This window comes from Galleria mellonella, unplaced genomic scaffold (genome assembly GCF_026898425.1).
Source record: "Galleria mellonella isolate WM207_F2 unplaced genomic scaffold, CSIRO_AGI_GalMel_v1 utg797, whole genome shotgun sequence".
Lineage (NCBI taxonomy): Eukaryota > Metazoa > Arthropoda > Insecta > Lepidoptera > Pyralidae > Galleria > Galleria mellonella.
The window spans coordinates 203,343-225,931 of NW_026442156.1; the positions used below are offsets into that span (position 1 = coordinate 203,343).

General features: G+C 30.6%; 1 protein-coding gene across 19 annotated transcripts in view; it reads right to left on the reverse strand.

Annotated features, from left to right (window-relative positions):
- The window catches only part of LOC113522933 (dynamin), a 37,067-nt gene that overhangs the window by 13,291 nt on the left and 1,187 nt on the right, over window positions 1-22,589 (reverse strand). For 5 of the 19 annotated variants that reach the window (XR_008253657.1, XR_008253661.1, XR_008253662.1 and 2 more), the window contains exons 1-14: window positions 21,775-22,048; window positions 17,977-18,050; window positions 16,271-16,420; window positions 8,532-8,735; window positions 8,130-8,322; window positions 7,156-7,365; window positions 6,838-7,045; window positions 6,477-6,614; window positions 5,915-6,072; window positions 5,708-5,847; window positions 5,120-5,307; window positions 4,638-4,757; window positions 3,552-3,590; window positions 1,351-1,560 (exon numbers count right to left, since the gene is read on the reverse strand). Coding sequence is in view for 13 of the 19 variants with exons in the window: in XM_052901749.1 (XP_052757709.1) it covers window positions 1,351-1,560; window positions 3,552-3,590; window positions 4,638-4,757; window positions 5,120-5,307; window positions 5,708-5,847; window positions 5,915-6,072; window positions 6,477-6,614; window positions 6,838-7,045; window positions 7,156-7,365; window positions 8,130-8,322; window positions 8,532-8,735; window positions 16,271-16,420; window positions 17,977-18,050; window positions 21,775-21,938 (2,196 nt within the window). In the remaining 6 variants the exon portion in view is untranslated. Of the gene's footprint in view, window positions 1-1,350; window positions 1,561-3,551; window positions 3,591-4,367; window positions 4,383-4,637; window positions 4,758-5,119; window positions 5,308-5,707; window positions 5,848-5,914; window positions 6,073-6,476; window positions 6,615-6,837; window positions 7,046-7,155; window positions 7,366-8,129; window positions 8,323-8,531; window positions 8,736-16,270; window positions 16,421-17,976; window positions 18,051-21,774; window positions 22,050-22,589 lie in introns of those variants that run through there. The other 14 variants (XR_008253660.1, XM_052901748.1, XM_052901751.1 and 11 more) reach the window with 11 other exon arrangements.

The following is a 22,589-nucleotide window of genomic DNA, read 5'->3' on the forward strand; positions in this document are numbered from 1 at the left end:
CTTGAGCCAAACATAGAGCTGTCATTATTTGAATGGATGAACGGTTACAGTCCGCAATAATCATAAGTATCATAATATAATAACTGATGTGTTCATGACTATAGCAAAGAAACACTTTCCATCAGATTATTGGCTTTCTTGCCATTTCCAGTATAATATTGAAGTATAGGAAAGACATCTAGGTGTCAAATAATAATAATAATTATATTTATAATTGACGTCGTAACCCATTAAATTTTCAGAACATACACAGGCTGTATTTTTTTTATGCAGCTTAGAATAGCAAACAAGCTGACTGCTCACCTGATAGAAAGTTGTAACCGTCGCCTGTTTACAATATGTCCACAGTTATTTATCTATTTATTTATTTATTCCTTCAAAAATCAACGCTAATAAATATTTTGTAAACTCGACACTGAATAACCAATTAAATTAAACTAAACCAACATAAGAATAAAAAAAAATATCATAAATATCAAATAACCAACTAAAATATCAAATTTATTTTAACTATAAGAACACAAATAGGAATCCATATTCAAAATATACTAATAACTAATATATCTGGCTAATAAACAATCGTAAAATACTCGGGAGGAATAAAAATAATAAAATAAATCATTTAAAATAATTCATTATTTAAAATTGTCAAGAAACAATTGTGTACTGAGTTTAGACAATCTTATATACACTACAATACGTCCATTTAATTTGTAAAACTACAATCGATTTTATATTTATTAAACAGGTAATATTTTTACGTATCTAACGCGAGCTTACAGTGCGTCGTATAGCAGATAACATGCCAGATTCATCATGACAATACGGCATAGGGTTCTGAGAAATATAAGTAAAATGAACCATTAAATAGGTTATTCAGAAAAGGTATACCAACTCAAATTAAAAATTAACGTCAATCTCATGATCAGATTGATCAGATGACCGCTGTTTTTATAAAAGGTTTAAAAACTATTTAAACTATTTGTAAATAAGAAATCAGATAAAACCGTCATAATTTTGACATATTTATGCTTCTTCGCCGTTTGGTCCCGGCTTAGAATCTTCTTTTCCCATGAGATGGCAGAATACCTCTTAAAATATCACCAAAGCTTAACCTGCGGCTGCCAAGCCATCAGCCAAGTCTAGCAACTACTGGCAAAAACCCCTTTTAGTGAGTCTATGTTCAGCAGCGAACAATTAACGGCTGATAAGATGATTATGATAATGATGGTACTTTTAACCTTTCATTATCAACATTTATTATTTTGTCTTTTTCTCATTAAACTACAATAATATATAATATAAATATCGTTGACGTTATTGAAAACTAAAAAAAACTGAGACATTTACCTGGTCTCCGGAAGCATACAGATGAGCTAGCAACTCTCCGTTGATAAAATCTTTGGCGTTATTAATGATCAGCATCATTATAGTTTTGGGCACGAGGTCCCTCGTTGTCTTCGTGACTATACGCATGTAGGAGTCGACCAGATTCCTGATCGTCTCCACTTGCCGCTCGAGCTGCGGATCCATGCTGCTTGTGCCGGCGCTATCGGAACTCTGTAAGCAATTCATTTATAACGTGCAATCATTATTAATTATAATGTCTATTATGTAGACAATCTGTCGACCAGTCTGCTCAAAACTTCACCGTGAGTTACAAAATAATATAAAACGACACTTTAAAATAGCTCTATTTAAGGATGCGTATTGAACGAAAATATTTCCATGAAATATTACACGAACATATTCAGCGATGTAATGTCCATTTTATTCAAGGCTCAAGATGAGCACACGTCCTAAGGAGTATCAAATTTAAATTGAATAATATTTTCATTTCTTATATTGTATTGAGGTACAAAAGTAATTCGTAACGTAATTCTATTCCACAGCTACATTCCATTATTCAGAAACACGTAAAATGTGTAAGTAACTTAGTTAAAGAATTAAAGTGTTTCGACTCTTTATTTCTAACTGTAATTTAAATATGAAAAAGAGTGACATAAAACCGCTAGTTAATTAAGCTCATTGAAGTCTTAACGTTTTTTATAAATGAGACTTTGTATAATGTAAATCTTCTTTTAAACACATAAAATCAAACCACTATATTTACTTTCACGAAAAAAAAAACAATGAAAAGGACAACACGTACAGGAATTCAATCCATTTTTTAAACATTAAAAATCATACTACTGCACTTAATCTCACGAAAAAAAACGAGACAGTCTAGGTGTTGTATCTTGACCCTATTATTTCAATAAGCGCAAACCTTACATCCTGAAACCCAGCACTAAAATTCCTCATTAGAAACCATAAAGCATTCTAAATATGAAGCAAAATCTTAAATTTCTATGTAATTGTAAAAATAACATGCAAAATGGAAACCTTACTTCACCACACTTCTGATTTTAAACTCATATAATAAATTTCCTAATACAAAGAGTTAGTCGTACTTAAAGACTGTTAATTACTATAAAGGTCTATTCAGATTCAGTATAAAATTATTTAAATTTGGTTATGACGTGGTTGGAGGCCTTAGGTAAGTCATGCTAACTAAAATATCCAGATAGGTGGTGAAGTGATGGGCAGAGTTACTGAGTTCCGTAAAATATAATTGAGCGCAATGACGGCTAGCTCACCCGTCATACTCGTGAACGGGTGCTGCCTGTAGGGACTGATCCGCTCTGGTCAATCAGTCTTTATAAGTTTGGTCTAAGTTCTATAGACCAAACTTATAAAGACTGATTAAATTTCAACAGATGATGTATGTATGGATGACGCAATGTATAGCTAAGAAATTCGAATTACTTACAGTATGTATATAAAAAATAACCGCCGACATATACAATATACATATACCTATTACATAATCTGAATAGACCTTAAAATGAAATACTAAAGTAAGGTCTTTCGAAAGCAGCAAATTCTAGGACCACAGCGTGATGTAAGCGTATATTGGTGTAAAAATTGACTGTTTCGATATTGGAAAATACATACAGAATTTAGTATTTTAATTAGTATCAAAGTATTAGTTTAATTTAAATATAAATTAAAAGTTATTACAATAAATTATAAATTAAAATATCGTTCATCAAATCAAAAACAAAGTTTATTTAGAGAAAATTAAGAATTTAGTTTCAGAAAAATGAAGTATATGTATAAAAACTTAAATTTCCCAATAAGATTTTAGTCATTTCCTAAACCACTTCACCTTAATAATAAATAATAGGATCGACAACTCTCTTAAATATTATACAACTGCCAAATACTAAAGATCTCATTATCGCCAAAATATCAAAAATCCGTGCTGTAAAATGACACAAAACGCATAAAACCAAATGAATTGCAATATAAAAATAATAATAATTGACTAAATAAATACAATAACTTGAACAAACAAGAGTAAAGTACTCGCAATTTGTATGGAGTCGTTTGAAACATGCAACGACCTGATGTAACATCAACATAACGCAAAAATAGGTCACATCACCACTGCACTATATTTTTTCAAAATCAAGCAAAAATTAAGCTTGAATGTACGAGTCACTTACTCTCTTATTCTCACGCAACACCAGGAAAGGCGGAATTAACTAAAAATAAAAACATAAACATGCTAAAAAAAAAATTATAGTACCCAAATGGTCTATGTCAAAATATAATTAATCATAAAGCCTAATATTTAAAAGTCAAAATGTGATGTTTTAGTGCTATTACAAGAAATGTTAGCAAGAGGCTACATGCTTTACATATAATTATTTCTAGAAAGTGTAAAAAAAAAATACATTTCAAGAAAACAACACACACATATAGTTCATGTCATATAATTTGAGCACTGGACTTGTTGGGCAGTAGCTTTATCCATACATAAATGGTGTTTAAAGTGTACTACAAACAATTCAAAGAGTTAAGAAGGACTACACATTAGTAAGTTGTCAGTATTAAAATCTGAGCAAGTTTTTGCAGATAATTTTTAAAAACCATATAGGTATGTACGAGTATAAAAAGAATACTGAACTACCGACCGACAGCCATATTGAATAACTAAAATTAAACTAGTAATTTTGCACAGATGTTCTTTAGGTGACTGCTAACTTGCATGACTTCAAACGGCTACAAAACCACAGTAACAATCTAGTTTCGTATATTGTCTATGCATTAAAATCAGAGCTCGTTTAACGTGACAGGAACTATATCATTGAAATGCTGTAAAAACATGTGTTAAAATAAATTTTGAAGCGAAATTCATGATTATTATATTGAAGATTTCCTGAAAACCACATATATAATAACAGCACTACGTTTGTTATATTTTGTCTGTAGAGTGATGTGTTCATTGGAGTTATTTCATAAAGTCAACATGGACAAACCTCTGATCCTTCACTCTGTATTGCATGGCAAAACAACAAATGGTATAACATAAACTGATATATGATAATTATTAAGTATATATCGCAATAGAAAATACTATAGGTCAATAAATATCGTTATAAATTAATAAACTGCTCAATTAAAAAAAAAAACATAAATTATTACGAATATTATCAGGAAGCGAAGTATAATAAGAAAAATAGTTTTAGGGGAAGTAAAAGACCAGAAAAAGTACAAGCATAATATTTCAGAAATAAAAATATGCTAACCTCGTCACCATTAGCCGCCTCTGAGGTCTTCTCTGGATATACACCTGCGCGAAGGAATGACGCTTTCCATGAGTCCACGTCATCTTGTGTCTCGCAAGACAGCTCTAGCTGCTTATAATCCTACAAATATAAAAATTATATTATGGAAAAATGTCTCAAAACATGTAGTAAGTATATAACTTTTACACCAAACTAAACTTTTGTTTTGGCTTTGAACTAAGAAATAGGAGAATATGTGTAAATACGAGTATTTTGCTCGCGCTCGCGCCACAGCCACTCAAGACTAAGAGTCCCGGATGGACCCAGAACTAGTCAAACTTTCTCAACCGATTACACGTAAGTTTATGATGATGTCTATGACATGTTAATTTAAATAGTTATCAAATCAAATAAGTATCCCAAGATCTCACACAAAGTTATTTTAGTTGAATTATTCAGTTCAAAATTTGTTGACACAAGTTCAAAATACATGTATGGAGTACCTTGTAGACATTCCTGCCTTCTGGATTGAAGAGAGCGAACATGTGTCTTCGCGACATAAATCCCTGTTCGAGGTCACGCAGCTTGAGTCCGTCCAATGGTAACATGTACTTCTTCTCACGCTCTTCCTCGTCCTTAAACCAGGAAATACTCTCGGATGTCAGCACGAACCAGTAGTCGCGGGATCCACCTGAAAATGATAGGAGTATTTTAGTAACGGACTTCAAGAAGAAAAGTTCTCAATTAAGTTATATTTTTTATGTGACATCTTCAGTAATTCTGAAACGATTTAGATAAATTGAATAGGAACGTCGTCGATCATTTTATGCGAAGTGAATCGCAATTTTTGTATAGTATTATAAAAGAATAAGTAATTAATTCTATATCTATAAAAACAATATCATAAATAATTATCTACGTAATGTTTTTGCCAACTTAACGTCAAGGTCTCAATTGTACTAAGAGTGAATAACATATAAAGAAGGTAAAAATTTATAAGTTTCTAATAAAAATCTAATACACGATTTATTAGATATTTTATCTATCTATCTTATAATGGATATCAAATATGAATCATATCCCTTACTTACCTTTCATGATGCCCAAATTGTGTATGCACATATAACCTTTCCTGATAACTTGATTGCCGAGAGCGCGGTGTCCCGATTTAGCAGAATTCTCCGACTGATTCTGGGCACTTGATTCAAACAAAGATTTACATTTACTCGCACTTAATTAAAAAAATCATACAATGAACTGCTATATAGTCATTTCACATGTATAGAGCATTAACTTACTTAGCGAACCCGATGAAATCCTCGTGGTTAGTGTTCATATAAGCGAGTTCGCAGTCAATAAGTAGCACCAATTGATCTTTGCATGTCTGTTCACGGGAACGCACGTGCGACATTATTATACGTTCCGTCTCTTCGCGCAAACGCGGATAACGGGACATCTGTGACAAAAATAATAAAATTAGTATATTTACATTTGTTACATAATTGTGGAATTATTATATTATTAAACATAAAATAGAGAGCTAATGAAAATTGTTTGTTGTTAATCAATATTAAAAGTAGGCTATCTGATCATTTTAAAATTTATATTTAATCTAATGTTAACATCTAAAAACAGACAAGCTTTTGTCTATTGATCCGGATATTTGTTGATAAACGACAATTTCTATTGTACAAAATGTCGTAGTCATAAATAGAGGAGAAAAAAAAACAGTGACCAGATGGCACGGAAGTATTGATTTACATTAACGTCTAAGACAAGTTAAAATTATCGCACTAATATGAAATATTATGTCATGATATACTCCCTTCACCGAACTGAAATATTTAATAAATTTATTACCCTTTCAGTACAGAATCGGACGACATTGGACAGCTCCTGAACGACCAAATCAACGCATTTGAGACACGGCTCCTTCAGTCGACCGATCTGCTTCTTTACTATAGCCTCGAAAGCCATGTCTGGGGTAAACAAACCAACCTGCAATCAAATAATAATTTTATTATTTAAATAATAGCACTCATTAACTAATTGCAAAGTACAAAAAAATTATAATGATAATAATTAATTTATGTATAACTACTTTTATTAACAGACAAGTTCTTGCTGTGGTAATTTATTTCTCATATTTCAAAATATTACCCACGCCACCAGATTTTGAGCAAACATTTTTTATGTAACACTTTAAAATTTTAAGACGTACCCTGATACCGTGAATATTTCGGATAGCAAACGCAATCTCCCTGCGCAATTCCTTCTCATCGAACTCCATTTTGACGATTTCGAATGGGAATCTCTCGTGGAAGAGCCGATTGATCTTCGCACCACCAGACAGTTCATTTGTGTTAATCTGAGCGGAGCCAGATCCCTCAATAGTGCGTTCGAAGTCTGTTTGCAGTTGTTGAATCATTCTGGAAAATAAGAATTTTAATAAAATAAATTAAACAAGAACATTGATGTTTGATGAGTAAACTGTCAATAGAAATGAGTCAAAATCAATAATCTAACTAACTACACTCACTGTAACATAGCCTTGGTCTTGATGGAGGGATCATCAGGTCGGAAGTGTTTGTACTGGTCCACATCTTTCTCAAGAGTTAACAGCTGCTTCTGGAGTTTATCTCGGAGACCGGGCAGCGTGTCACGGATGTGATTCGTGAGTTGCTGGTTCAACACACGCTGCAGGTACGGAGTGCCGAGCCGGTCGGCGATGTGTCGGTACGATGGGTGACTGTGGGGCATCAAGTAATACTGTCAAAAAACAATTTCTAGCTAGTTACCTAATTATCTATGGTTTCTATCAATCAAATTAAGCTTTAACTTCAAAGAATGATTCCTTCCATGATTAGTTTAATAACTCAACTTAGGCAAGAATACATTAATTGTAAATGTATTTCCTTGTTACTATGTGAAAGTTAAAGAGTAATCATTAACATGAGGCATAAAAATCTGTCCTCAGCAAAAACACTACTACGAATATCACAGTTATTTTTGAGATTCATAGTGTTGTTTACCTATGGTATGGTAGCGAATGATTCTGCTATTCCAAGTAACATAAAAAAACAAACACAATTTTTTTTGGCATATGACATAATATGTACATTAGACATATTGAAGAAACGTTATGTGTAGTTTGACTGGTTTTTGTCTCAAAATGTTTAACATAGTCATGAAAACCCTATATTTTGATATTTATATAAAATATTAATTATATATTTTGATACAAAATATAATAAATCTGTCATTGTATGAAACATTATTAAATAATTTAACGTTTTTTTAACGTTTTTTTCACTTTATTACCGGTTTTGACACCACTATAATAGTTTCAATATCCAAAATATAAAATATCACTAATAAGATGATGCTAACTTACTATTATAACATAAAATTATTGTTAAATTGTATAGATATCGATTGATCCTCAATACGAATATCAATATGGCGCTGTAACACGCAATTATCTTCTTCCAGATGCTTGTAAACTTTTATTACCTGAGGAAAAATTTCCTCTCAGCACCAAGAGCAGCTTGGATGTCTTTTCGTCCATCGATGTCCTTCTGGGAACGGTTGACGACGCCAATGTATCCGCGTCGAAGAGGCAGTAGCTTGTTTTCAAGTACGTCACGTGCATCTGTGCCTTCGTCCATCAAATCTAATTTGGTAATTACGCCGATTGTTCGTAGACCTATAATAATCAATACATATCTTGATACAAAAATAGTAGACTGAATGTTTCCATTAAATATAGTAAAAAATTAGGGCACGTCTTTAATCAGGTACTCCAATCGATTTCAAAACGAGTTAGACAATCCCGAAGATAAATACGCGAGCTAAACGGATTTAAAAAAATATCATGCCTATAATTCAAAAAACTAGAACCTAGCTCGATGTTACCTTGAGGATCAACTTCTTTGGCAAGTTTCAGGGCATCACTGTTAGCCAAGTCAGTGTTAGCTGGCGTAACAGCTAAAATGAGGCACGATTCGCGCCGGATGAACTGGAAGATCATCGCTTTGATTTGTTGCTCGATGTCGGCCGGCTGGTCACCAATCGGAACCTTTGTCAGGCCCGGTAAATCGATCAGCGTCAAGTTGAGTACTGAAAGACAAAAATGACATTAACTGTAGAATAACACAACTCTTTTTTATTTTGGAACATAAACGACAAAAAAATCGACTGGATTCAAGATTAGCCCGTCGATTTTTTTTTTTGCAAGATTTATTTTTGTGCAAAGTTCTTTTCAGGTACAATGATATTTTAGACCACCACATGGTAGTCTATCTACTATCGTTCGATTATAAAGAACTCATATGCCCAAAAATACATCTCAAGACAAGATAAACCTTTGGCGCCACGTAAAAGGAGACCCAATCCCAATTAGGTATAGCAAAAAAAAATGGAAGAAGGCACATTAAAGTTATGTAAAAAGGTGTATATAAAAAGGAATGATTTCATTATTAATTTCATTACTAGTCAATATTCTGATCATTCCTGTAACTAATATGTCAACTAGCGATTTTGTTCCACAAAAAAAACAACAATTCCAACCGAATATCCTATTATTGCCGTGTGGTCCCGGCATAGAATATGCCACCCCTTACTTTCGCATTGGTATCATTAGAGGCGACTAAGGAGTCCGAAGAATGGTCAGCGGCGTCCCTCTTAAAACATCTCCAATGCCTAATTGCGGTCGCCTGCCAAGTAAGGCAACTATTGACAAACCCCCTCAAGGGGAAGGCTTATGTTCGGTAATGGACAGCCTTTAAGACTGATATAATCCTAAGTTGACTTTTTTTATATAAAAGGACTTATTTATATAATAAATGAGCATGCGATTCACATGATGGTAAGTGATTACCACAATCTATGCATATTAACGGCACCAGAGTAGTCGCCAATTCGTTGCCTTCCTTTTTAAAAAGTAAAAATTTTTTACTACTACGTACTAGTAATCTTTTTCCCCGTATTTATCACTAAATATACATGCTCCTTATATGAGTTGATACCTATGCCAATAGCATCATAATAAATTCTTATGAACAATTTTTCACTCAGAGTTTAGTGTTTATTAAATATAATTACGTTTATCTATGATATTACAGAGTCTCACAAAGTATTATTGTATAAATATTAAAGGTTAATAGATTATTTGTATATTCAACATAGAATTAAACACGATAAACATACAGCGGATTGATAACTCGAAATCTAGTATAACTAGACAAGAAATTTAGAATCCTATTCGCGTCTGAAATGTTTACAACTATAGCAACAAACAGAATGTAACATAACAAATATTATTTTTAAATAATGGCAAATTGTATATAATAACAGTATAGGTAGAGTCATCGTATGTTTATAGAAGAACACAAAGTATTACAATTACTGTATGAATCATCAATAAACAATGACGTCAAACTTAAAACATAAGTACCAAGAATAAAAAATCTGGTATAATTTAGAAGTCAAAAGAGAATAAATAAAAAAAAATAATTAATAGCCTTTTATTTATAATTTTTTACCTGGCTAAGCTAATAGGAAAAAAATATACAAGTGATTTAGTCCGTAAAGTGTGATAAATTAATATCATATTTATTCTAATTATCATATACTCAAACTTTTTATTTATTAAGAAATAAATAAATTATTCTTCACCCCCATACACCTACACAATAAGTAAAAGTATGAAGAAGCTAAATAGTAATTGTAAAAATTACGCTTTCTTCTTCGTTATAAAAATTGTAAATTGCTCACATCTTGATGAGGACACTACATTAACTTCCTGAAATACTGTTTGTATACTTATACTTTTGTGTACTTATACACATTATATACGTATATAAAAAAAATGTAATGCACTAGAGCTTCTAAGAGTACATTATCTATGAACCGATTTCAATTACCTACAGAATACCTATCGTTTGACTTACGTTGACCGCTTTAATGTCATAGACCTATAAAATCACAAGAGCGTCTCACTAGGAGTCGGAGTTCACTTTAATTTAATAGAGTTCATAGATCTTAAATTACTTTTTTCAACCGACTTCAAAGAGAAGGCGGTTCTCAATTCAGTTAAATTTTTTACGCTAGTTACCTTATAACTCCATCAATTGTAAACCGATAGGGAAAATTCATTTTTTTTTTTTATCTGTAAGGATATATTTACAGATTGATCTAATAAAAAAATTATCAAAATTTAAATAGTTAGATTAATTAGTTTGGTTTTTAAATCAAAATCACTAGTTTTGCCATAATTGAAGTCGGTTTTTTTAAATACTAATTATATACCACCGCAAAGGCAATCAAGCATAAAGTCCGTCTGAAGAGTAAGCGGTTACCGTACACTATAAACACCTGTACTATCACGGGCATTGCTTCCTCATTATCAACCAGAATTTATTCTTAAATTACTTTTCATACCACTCTCCCATCCAGAATTATAGTTGTAAACATATTTTTTTAGTTATTTAAATACTCTTCTACGTAACGTTTATTATTACTTAATAATAGTAAAATTGTCCCAAAAATTGCCGTGTGGTCGCGGCATAGAATAGGCTATCGTGGATGTCGTAACAGGCGACTAAGGAAATTTAATGGTCGAGAGATTGACAGCAGCGTTCTTCAAATCTTAAAACATCACCAAATCCTAACTGTGGTTGCTAACCCACCTGATAAGCGTGACAACTACTAGCAAAACCGTAACGGGGAGGCTTATGTCCAGCAGTGGACAGTTAACGGTTGACATGATGATAATGACGATGAATAGGAGAATTGAGTAAAAAAACATCCAAACATCTTTACATTTATATTAGTAAGATTAGTAAAATATACTGATATTTGTATTACTCATAAACATTCATTACATTTAATTAATATTTAATATTTGCTATTAAATATTAATTTTCTGTACATTACATTCATCAATGAAAACTGATTACAATAATAAAATTATTGCTGTATTTATTGTGTTGTTTGAATCGCCAGCTATTAGCTTGAATTGGCTTGACACGATACCGCGTTTCTAGATTGAAAATATCGACGTCAGCGGAATCGCAAAATAAGATCCTAGTTACATTTAAAATAAAACATAAAAAATACTTGCAAGTCCCGTACTTTTGTTTATCCTAGAAAATGGCTACGTTTTTTATTGTTACTTATTAATAACAGAGATCCAAAATAGTAGTCAAAATTATATTATTATAAAAACAAAAAAAAATTCTAATATCAATTTGCTCGGGCATGACTCAACACATAGTTTTAATTTGTATATATACATATATATCGTTATATATTATTATACGGAAATTAACGAACTAACTGTGTTTTTGCCGTTTCCGATAATTATTACGACTTCTTCCGGAAATCTTCTCCAGGGGGCGTTTAGCGTTTTGACATCGGATAAAAAATAAACATAAGTTTTAAAAATAGTACGGTTTCAATTTAATGTTTTCAGACTTCCGTACCAAAAAAAGTCCAATCCAAAGGGATCCTTATGGTGCCGCTTTTGTCCGCCGCGTCTGTCACAGTGCTTTATCTCAGCAAATAATAATGATATCGATTTGGAATAGTTTTACCATTACTGACTCAAAAATTTATCAAAAAAATAAATTACGAATATAAGAAATGCTATAAAGATCATTTCATATCTATATACGGAACCCGCGACGTATAACTTGAACTCGTACCTAACCGATTTTTTTTTTGTAACTAAACATTAAAGAATTTGAGTATTCTGTAAAGCTGTATTATGTAACAACTGCGTTACACGTTTAGCACTAATTAAAAATAAACATGCTATTTAATATCCATTTAAAATAAACACACAGAGCCTTTATCATAAAATAGGCATCTGCTATCTGCTAAAATATTTAACACGAATCGTGTGAATCACATCAGCAAAACTAGGAATGATAAGATAACAAGATACATATCGTCGACTGCCTTTGTTTTATAACGTAAATAAAGATTTAACAGAAATTGTTCACAGTTAATAGGAACAGCACTGACAAATTAAGAACTCAATAAAAGATAATGTATTTAATATTTTTATATTAATATCCTTAATTACAATTTAAAAAGGTATGCACGATTACCAATTAGTTAACCACTGCGGTGTAGTCTCGACATAGAGTACCCACGCGAAAGGAAAGGGTAGTGCATTTGCTTACGCGTGCTAACTACAATTGTCATCTGCCAAGCGTGGCAACTATTGACAAAACCCCACAAAAGGAAGGTAACGACTGATATGATGATGATGATCGGACTATTTTAATTTAAAGATCTTAATTTTTATATTGCGTTGTAAGATAATGCAGAAATGTTTACTACATTTATATATGTGCAGTATCGATGAATTAAAGGTGGGGTAGAAGTTAACGTTTACATCTTTTACTTGTTTTTAATTTTTAATATTCATTTTGTTATTATATTCACATGTCATCTTGTCAAAATAAATTAATTTATTCTTAGATTTTACCCACATAATCGTTCACATGATTGATTTTATTTTATATTGGAACTAAAATTTCATGATACATATTGATTGATTAAATAAAAAGTGGTCGATAGCTTTCTCTATCTCAAATATTACGTTCAGAAAAGTATTAGTTCGAAAGGAGTCGTTAAGGCGCAAAGAAATAGATAATAGACACACATACTCACATTCACATTTACAATATTAGTAAGATTTGTAACAGACAAGTAGTCTGTAGTATTCTAGTGTATAATTAGTCTTACGATACAAATTCAATTTATAACAAGCGTCCTCCAATCGGCGATTAAACAGATGATAAAATATTATTTACATTTTGTAATATAAACAATATTTTTTTCATAAACAATGTATTTTTTTTTATTTTTGCATAAAAAGAACCGAGTTGATTTATTACTGTCGTATTCTAAAAATAAGAATTTAAAACGCTAAGATTACACGTTAACGGCAAAAACAAAAGAGGTGATATTGATATATAAAAAAGACCGAGGAGGTTATCAGTTTGACACGTAATTACCTATATTTTTTCACATAGGTACTCGAATGAACTCTCATTTCTTTGAATACTATAATAATTTCTTTAAATATTATAATAATTGGTCAACATATAATTTTGCGCGATCAGGGGAAGGAGGTGGGGGCACTATCAATCTGCATCCATTGCAGTTTCTTATTTTGTTTCGATACCGCTAGATAGCGTTTCATTTACTACAACGACAAAATCTAAGACATACATGAATTAGGGACAGAAGTTTTGTAGAGTTTAAATTGTAGAAAAAATAATTATTTAAAAAGCAAAACCAAAAAACATTTGAAAGCAATATCATTATACGATCATTTTCTAGATTTTTTTTTTGCTATTGACAATTATTTTATTTATTTATTCTTTATTGTACACAAACAATTGTAAAAAAAAAAAATTTAAATGTAATGTACAAAGGCTGGAAGAAGTCTCTTATTGAAAATAAGCTCATCTCTAATAATAAATTTCTTCTAGCAAACCTTTCCATGTGAATGAATTTTGTAATTAAAAATAAAAATAAGCAGTCACACGATATGTATCCAACTTTATTTTTTGTAAATTACTTGTGTTAATCGAAAATTTAAGCAATTATTTTTTTACTTATATTTGTGTTCTTATCCGTTTCGTAATTTATTATACTTTAAATCGTTAATTAATTAATTAATCCGTCTATGTGACTAAAAAATAATACTCATAGTCTTAATAGCACCTAGTAATTATGAATTAATTTTGATTGTTTTTGCTTTCCTTTTCTCCCGGGTTGGTCCATACTTGGTTTTCAGCAAATTCTTTTATATCAGAAATCAGTTAAATATAACGACATCATTAACCTAAAAATAACATATATCAATTTAAAGGTCATGAAAACGTGTTGATTGATCAAAAATAGATCAATCAAATGTGCGCTCTTACTCCCTAATTGTGATGGGTTCGATGTAGGCGGAAACTGATCGTTTTTTACTACGCAGCTACAATACTATAAATACACAAGTTTGGCGTGGTTCATCACAATCTAATTAATAAAGATAAAAACACCAAGATCATTACATTTAAATAGAAATTTTATTTTCATAGAAAAATATTATTTTATCGATTAAACAGAAAAAAAAACATGATTATAATTGCATTTTCACAGAGGTGTTTAAAAATCATGTTGCATGAAATGAAAACAATATATTTATAAAAGTCACTCTACACATAATATTACAATAGGATTTATTTCGTACTGGCTTTTACCCGCGACTTTGTCCACGTGACCGGGATATGTTTACTAACAGGCTAAAAAGTATATCCTTCTCCATCCTATATAGCAAGTGTACACCAAATTTCATAATGATTGGTTAAACCGTTAAGGCGCTATTAAGTAACAAACAAACAGTCACTTTCACATTTATAATATTAGTAGGGATAACCCGTCAAATTGAATAGGGATCTTAGGTTGAGAGTGTAAAGAATGAAGAAATAATATATTTCATATGAAACAAACTCTTAAATTATATAAAAATAAGTAATATTTTATAAACAAGATATTTCCATATTAACAATAGATTTACGGATATTACCGTTTCCTTATTTAAGAATCCAGATTTAACTGGTGATATGCTGAAACTTCCCGAAAAGAATCAGATGCTTTCAAGGAACATATTTCTAATATACCCGTATTTCAGTACATGATAAACCAACAAAAAAATATATAAGGATACACAGTTCAATTTAAGAAAACAATTCAGTTCAGTATACTAAATCCCTGACCTTGATGCGTTAAATCCCTTAAGATACGGTGAGTGACTAGATTACACTTTGAATACATAGACACAATTAAATCACTCATAATCTAAGATGCTTATCTTTATTTAATGAAAAAATTCTGAAGTAATATTGTACGCTGCGGAAAAACCTAATCCAGTAAAAGAATAATAAAATAGAAAACCCTGTTTTGTCTCTCATCTATGTTAATCATGAAAATATTATACCTGAAAAAAACATACTTACTTATACAAGAATGTCTTTAGGTATATCCTGATTGTAATTACAAACCTTCCATCAAAAAATACTTAAATGACAATAAAATTCGTATCTATCAAAATCCGTTGCATGGTTTAGAAGCTACTGCTTCTAACAGAGAAATAAACAGGGACAGAGACATTATTTCACGCCATATACTCGTAATCATCGTCACTCGTATGATAATTCGAAATACTGACGCGGCTCAAACACTGGTATTATTGATTCAAACTAACTTTTAAGGCTCATAATGGGTGTTTTCACTGGGAATATGCCAGTAAGGCATACTATACAAGATGGGTGTATTCTTGGACACACTGTGCATACTGTGCGATGAGAAATTGGAATCCATGGAACAATTAATGTGCAACTGCGACTCATTGACAAGTATGCGTATGGGTCTACTGGGACCGGCTTATCCAGAGCCAGAGGACTACAAATAACTTAAACCGCGGGATATCATTAAGGTAACACATGGGATCTATGAAATGATGGTTTAAGGCAAGGGGAAGCACAAAAGATCCTGATGGGTCGACGTGTAAAGACTTTGCTGAGCCGACCCCATACGCGAATATAAAATATGATTGATTCAAACTACATTAAAAAAATACTTACCATTGGGCGAATAGACACGCAAGTTGATGGGCACAGGCGATATGCCCTTATTGGAGCCGGTGATACGGTCAGTCTCAGCTTCGATCTCGCTGCGCACCTCATTGAAATCAACAAACTTCTTCCCCTTGCAATGCAGGAACTCCGCATATTCTGTAGACAATGATATACCAGTCAGATCATCACATCGTCAATGTTCTAAATAGCTATGATTTGATTGGTGGATCTATTTAGAAATATTGCCAATAACTGAAGATATTGATACGCAAGCAAAGAATCAAGTGACAAAATTAATATAGAGACCAACGCAGAATAAACCTTTTTTAATAATAAAAAAAATTAATAGGTTAAGAAATGACTAAAACATTGCAAACATACAAACAAGTCGTTTAAATATGCATATTCCTGCGAGGAATAATTTTAATTATATTAATGCTATAACTGTTGGAGTTGTATTGTAATAAGCTGCTTAATATAAATGCAATCCAGGATTGGAATCAATCACAATAATTTCCCAAACAAAAACATATATCTATTTATCGAAGTTGAAATTAATATTTATTTGTCTATAACTTTATTTATCTCTTTAATAAATTAAATAAATAATAATTTTAATATATTAAAATAATACTTATTAAATTTACAAAAATATATAAAATAGTTTAAATAACATTTATGTTTGTACACAAAAATAGCTGTTGGCTGCTTCGAGCGGAAGGCTACTGACCCGTACGTTCATGACCGCATAAAAATTGATTATCTAGTACTATCTATAACAAAGGAAATCTGTCGATAACTTGTCACTAAAAAAACTTCTAGCGTCATTTGAACTGAATTACAAACTGATTATAATAATATATTATAAACGCATTTGCTCTAGAATTCTACAGAGCTTGAATATTATAATAATGAAGTAACCATAATTATTATGGAATTGTCTTAATTTTAACGTGGTGTTGTTACAATAATAGTAAGGTAACTCGTTTTGACATTCAAAGAGCAGTTGAAGGTTAATAGACAACAATTTGTACGTGAAACAAAAACATGCATCACTCAACAAGCATCCGTACCGTACAGCGATGTTTATTACTTTGGTTTTCATAATGTAATGATCATGGGCAAAATTCATTGCGTGCCTTTCTCTGTGCGTATTTCAATCATAAGTACCCATAATGTTACGCTTTATGACTATATAACGATACGAAAAAATACAATTTTACTGACATGTTTTTGTATATATTTTTTACTATTAAAGGATCTTACGATTAAACTCAGTCTCGGATTTCTATTCAAATATAAATGCGTAACGTATGCGGCCCCACGCGAGCGGCGAACAGGAAGTTCATGTAGCACAATAATTATTATCATGGCGGATAATGAATGAAGAAGTAATTAAGATAATTTGGGGACGCTCCTTCACAAAATTAACCAGACGGCGATCAAACCCGGCATTTGCCTGAGAAAAACCACATGCCTTATACCAATCTCTACAAAACTAAGATCGCCTTGGAAGAATTATTATTAGAAATATGTTTATGTGTTAGTACTGTGTAGTCTGCTAGTAAATAAGTTAATTATTTAACTATTTACTATACAACATATACCGAGTAATATTCTAAATATTACTCAGTATGTGTTGTACCATTTCGGCGATGATCTATCCAAAGATGTAATGTTAGCATATTCATAATTAATACATCATCACCTACCTGTATTTCCATTTATGAGTTGCAAAATCAAGGGCCGACGTGTCACTATTCCAGAACCCCGAGGTAAAAAGTCCCTGAAACAAAATAAAATCATATGAATTACACATAGAGATATATGCGAGATTGGCACTAAAGAAAACTGTTCCTACTATTAGCCAAGGTTTTTTTTGCAACTTAGAATGATAAACAAGCTGACAGACTACCTGATGGAAAGTGGTAACCATCGCCTATAGACATTATATCTGTTATTTCCCCATTGAGGATACAACTTATAACTAGGTAGGCCTGGTGACTTAGTATAGAATTTTAATGTAACTGTTATGTGACCAATCAGATAGTATATCTTTTCAGATAAAATCGAAATTAATAAATTAATTTCAGATAAAATAAAATGATGGAGTTTTGAGGAAACATAAAAAGAAACATAACAGAATTGAGAACCTGTGCTCCTTTTTGATTTGGTTTGAAAAAATAAAACTAAGAATACCACCTAGAATGGTAAACAAAATGTTAAACAATAAGATTCTAAGTATATATAAACTCATGAAATATTTCAAACAATTGACAAATAAGTCTTAATAATTATGTGAAATTTATAAAAAAAAAATAAACACCATTTGAATAAGCTTTTTTTTTTATTTAAATAGGTATATCTACTCTCCAGTGGTAAATATTTCCATGAAATAGAAGTATCTGGTAAGGTAAAGTCTTTATCTAAAAGTGGGGCAATTTATATAGCTTTGTAAAATAATATTTTCGAGTAAATCTGAATATAATAATAAATTCTTTTTAATTTATTGAAGATCTAAGTTCAAATCATTCATAGGCTATGGTAACCGCTTACCATCAGATGGGCCGTATGCTTAATTGGTATAAAAATAATTTCTCTCACTTCAAATTATTTTCTAATTACACAGTAGTTATTGAAACTTAATTTCTATATTTCAATAATATTTGTTGAATTATAATAGTTTTCAAATACTTTTAAACTATTTTAAAATTTTAATACAATAACAATATCACAGTGATGATAATACATTATGTATTACCAACCACATAAATTACATCTTAAATTTTTTTTAAACTGCATCGTAATGACCCTATTCCTTCTACTGCATTTGTATGTCTAGATCACTGATATCCTTAGAGTAATTTATATATTTTAAAATTCCAGATTAAACTGTTAATTCAAAAAAATTATAGAATAGAATGTGTCAATTCAATATGTGAAAATAACCTAAATTCAATTTAAAAAAAACATAAATTTTAGTAAGGGAATGACCTATCAAGTTGTCATGCTCTAAAATAGTTGTTATAATGTTCTTCTTTTACATTAACAACATTTTTCATTTTTTACATTATATAAATTTTAATCTCAGAGCATTATAATTTATTTTATACTCGCTTTTACCTATCGTGATGTCCTAGATACATTTAAAAGGGACTGATTTGAGGTGATGCAGAACAGAAAGTTTTGGAAGGAGTTGAGCTAGACCTTTGTAGAGCAGAGAGACATCATGTGTTAATAATATATAAATTAAATAGATGTAACTTCTTAGCATAACCAAAATAAATAGTAACCTATGAAGCAGATTCTGTGATACCATTACTATAAACCTATGTCTAAAATTAAAATTTCAATTTGATATCACAACAAAATATTTATTGTAAGAACCAATATAAACTAATATTCTAATAGCTTTAAGTCTAATTCTTATTATAAATTTAGTCTATAAAAATCCATAATACATAATTTCACAAAACTATCCAAATAAAATAATAGGTTAAGAGATAAATTTTCTCAGAAATGAAATTAAAGAAATGGTACCTCAAAATCAACCTTTATGCCCTTCAACCCATATAATATGTGTATACCAAATTTCACTATATTTGGTTGAGCCTTTAAAGTGCCAAGAAGTAACAAATAAACAGTTTCATACTCAACATAACAATAGGAATTTAATTATATCTTTAATCCATCATAAATTTTGTAATTACTCATTGATTAATATAAAAAATTGATTCTTCTGTGTATCATCATATCTGCCTTTAACTGTCCACTACTGAACATAAACCTCCCCTTGGGGGTTTTGCCAGTAGTTGCCATGCTTGGCAGATAGATTGGTAACCGCAGTCAGGCTTTAGAGATATTTTAAGAGGGACGCTGCTGCTCATCCCTCACCCTCCCTTAGTAGCTTCTAACAACACCCACAGGAAAACCACCCCCAGGTGGCTTTTTCTAAGCTGGGATCACACAGCATACTTCTGTGTATATATAATAGAACTGTGTACATAATAAAGAAGCAAATAACTGGATATATTTTAAATAAATTTTGCTATAATGATAATTTTATGTATAATTAACATTTTACTTAAAATATTATAGATCCAAAATATGTGGAGATAACATATTTGTTTGTTACTCTATCAGACTAAAAATACCAAATTAATTTTAAAAAAATATACTCATAGATGGACCACATCTTAGATTAAAATATAATAATTTTTATCTTTAATTTACACAGATAAATTACAACTGCTTATTGATATAATTAATGTTTATTAACATAGACTAATAAAAAAAAAAAAATTATTACCCTCTAGTCTCAAAGAACTATTTTCTATCATAGTATATTAAATTTATAAATTTATTAATTTTTTAAATTAAATTATTTCTATAAGTAACTTTCCATACCTAATTCTTACTAATATTATAAATATACAATATAATATATTTATATATATAAGTGTTACATCTTAATGCCTTAACGGCTTAACCAAATACTATGAACTTTGGTATACAAGTACTATATAGGATACCCACCAATGAACATATCCCGGTCACTTAGCCAAAAACATAGGTAAAAGCTAGTAGGTAATACATTAATGTATTATTTACAAATTTATGAGCTGATGTAGTTATTTACTAATTTGAAATATATTTTTAAATATATAACTATTCTCCTAGTGCAGCATACACCAAAATATGCACATGATAACAAACATCATGTTATAATAATATAGGCCAAACATTTTTGTTAAGATAAAGTATCAGTCATATCCTGCTGTCACAATTTATGCCAACATCATTATTTCAACCATTAACTATCCACTGCTGTATATAGCACTCTCCATAGACTGCCAAATATGTATATAAAAAATTTTGTTATTCTTGTCTTTGTTTGTCATATCTTAAACTACAATAGCAAAATTAGTTTTCATCTATAAAAAAATTTATTCCATATAAACATGAATTTGATATCTTATTTTAAATAGAAGTGATTTACAGGAATCTGTAAGGAAATGGGGGAAACCATTGCCAGTGGCATTTCATTGGTTGATAATATAGTAGATAATTAATATAACTTTTTTTTTATTTAACAATGGTATATAAATTTATCCATATTTATATATAGATAATACCAAAGAATAAAGAAACACAACTTTGTTATTAATTTTTTATGAAATCCTTGATGCTTAATTGTTCAATATTCATCATGACTAATTGTTTAGAAACTATGAAGGATGTGTGTTATGACTCATAATTAAACCCCAAATAATAGCGAAAAATTAATCCGGTGCTTCCTAAACTCGGTTAAATGAAAAATGTCAAAAATTGAAAACCATTGTTTGGAAAATCTAGAAATCTTATAACTGTTATTGAGGCTCAGATAATCGCAAAAGGAAGAGAAAATAACAATAACACTTTCATTCAAATTTTCTCCTTTTTGCTGTAAAATTCTCACCTAATCCTAAAATGTAATATTATAATCCTCCTTTTTGGACTTAAATTCTCACCTGCCAACAAAATTTTCTAATACAGAACTCTTTCCAGCGGACTGACCACCCACAACTGCAATTTGTGGAAGATCTAAGGACATGTGAACGCCCATCTGAACGAATGCATCTTGTAATTTGTTAACAATAGGAATCAGTTGCTGCATTCCGAAATTTCCAGCCATTTTTACACATGTATATTAATTTTTAAACTCAATAACACTAGAACACTTGTTCATCATCAAATCATAATTGACTTCGTTCGCAGACTAATATATTTTTCAATATGGTGGTAGCACAGACTAGATACAAAACATAGAAGATGCTATAAAGTAATTGATGTTTGATTGTAGATAATGGGATCGATTCTGAGACGCCACTTCTCTATAGTTTTCTCTTAACCTATTAATTTGATAGTTTCTTGAAGTTACCCTTTTATGGACTTTCATAAACTAAATTTATCTTTATTTAAATCTATTAAAAAAATAGTTCAGATTTGTGATAAAGTTTTTGAAGTGCCATCAAATTAAAATTTTAAAGATACATTTAGAGAAATGTCACCTCAAAATCGGCTTCATTACTTTAATATCTCGGTGGTTGCTGTTTAGAGTGATCTACGGATACCTACCCTAAGAACAAAGAATTACATAGAAGAAATAAAAAATAAAAACTGTATATCATATGGTTGCCTCCTTTCTTCTTACGCAAATATAATTAGTAAAAAGAGGACGAAAGCTACACCATCAGTTGCTATTTTTCTCAATTCATAGCCGATTAGCGTATAGAAAATGTTTGATATGTCAATTATTAATCAATGACAAATTTTACATTACTAA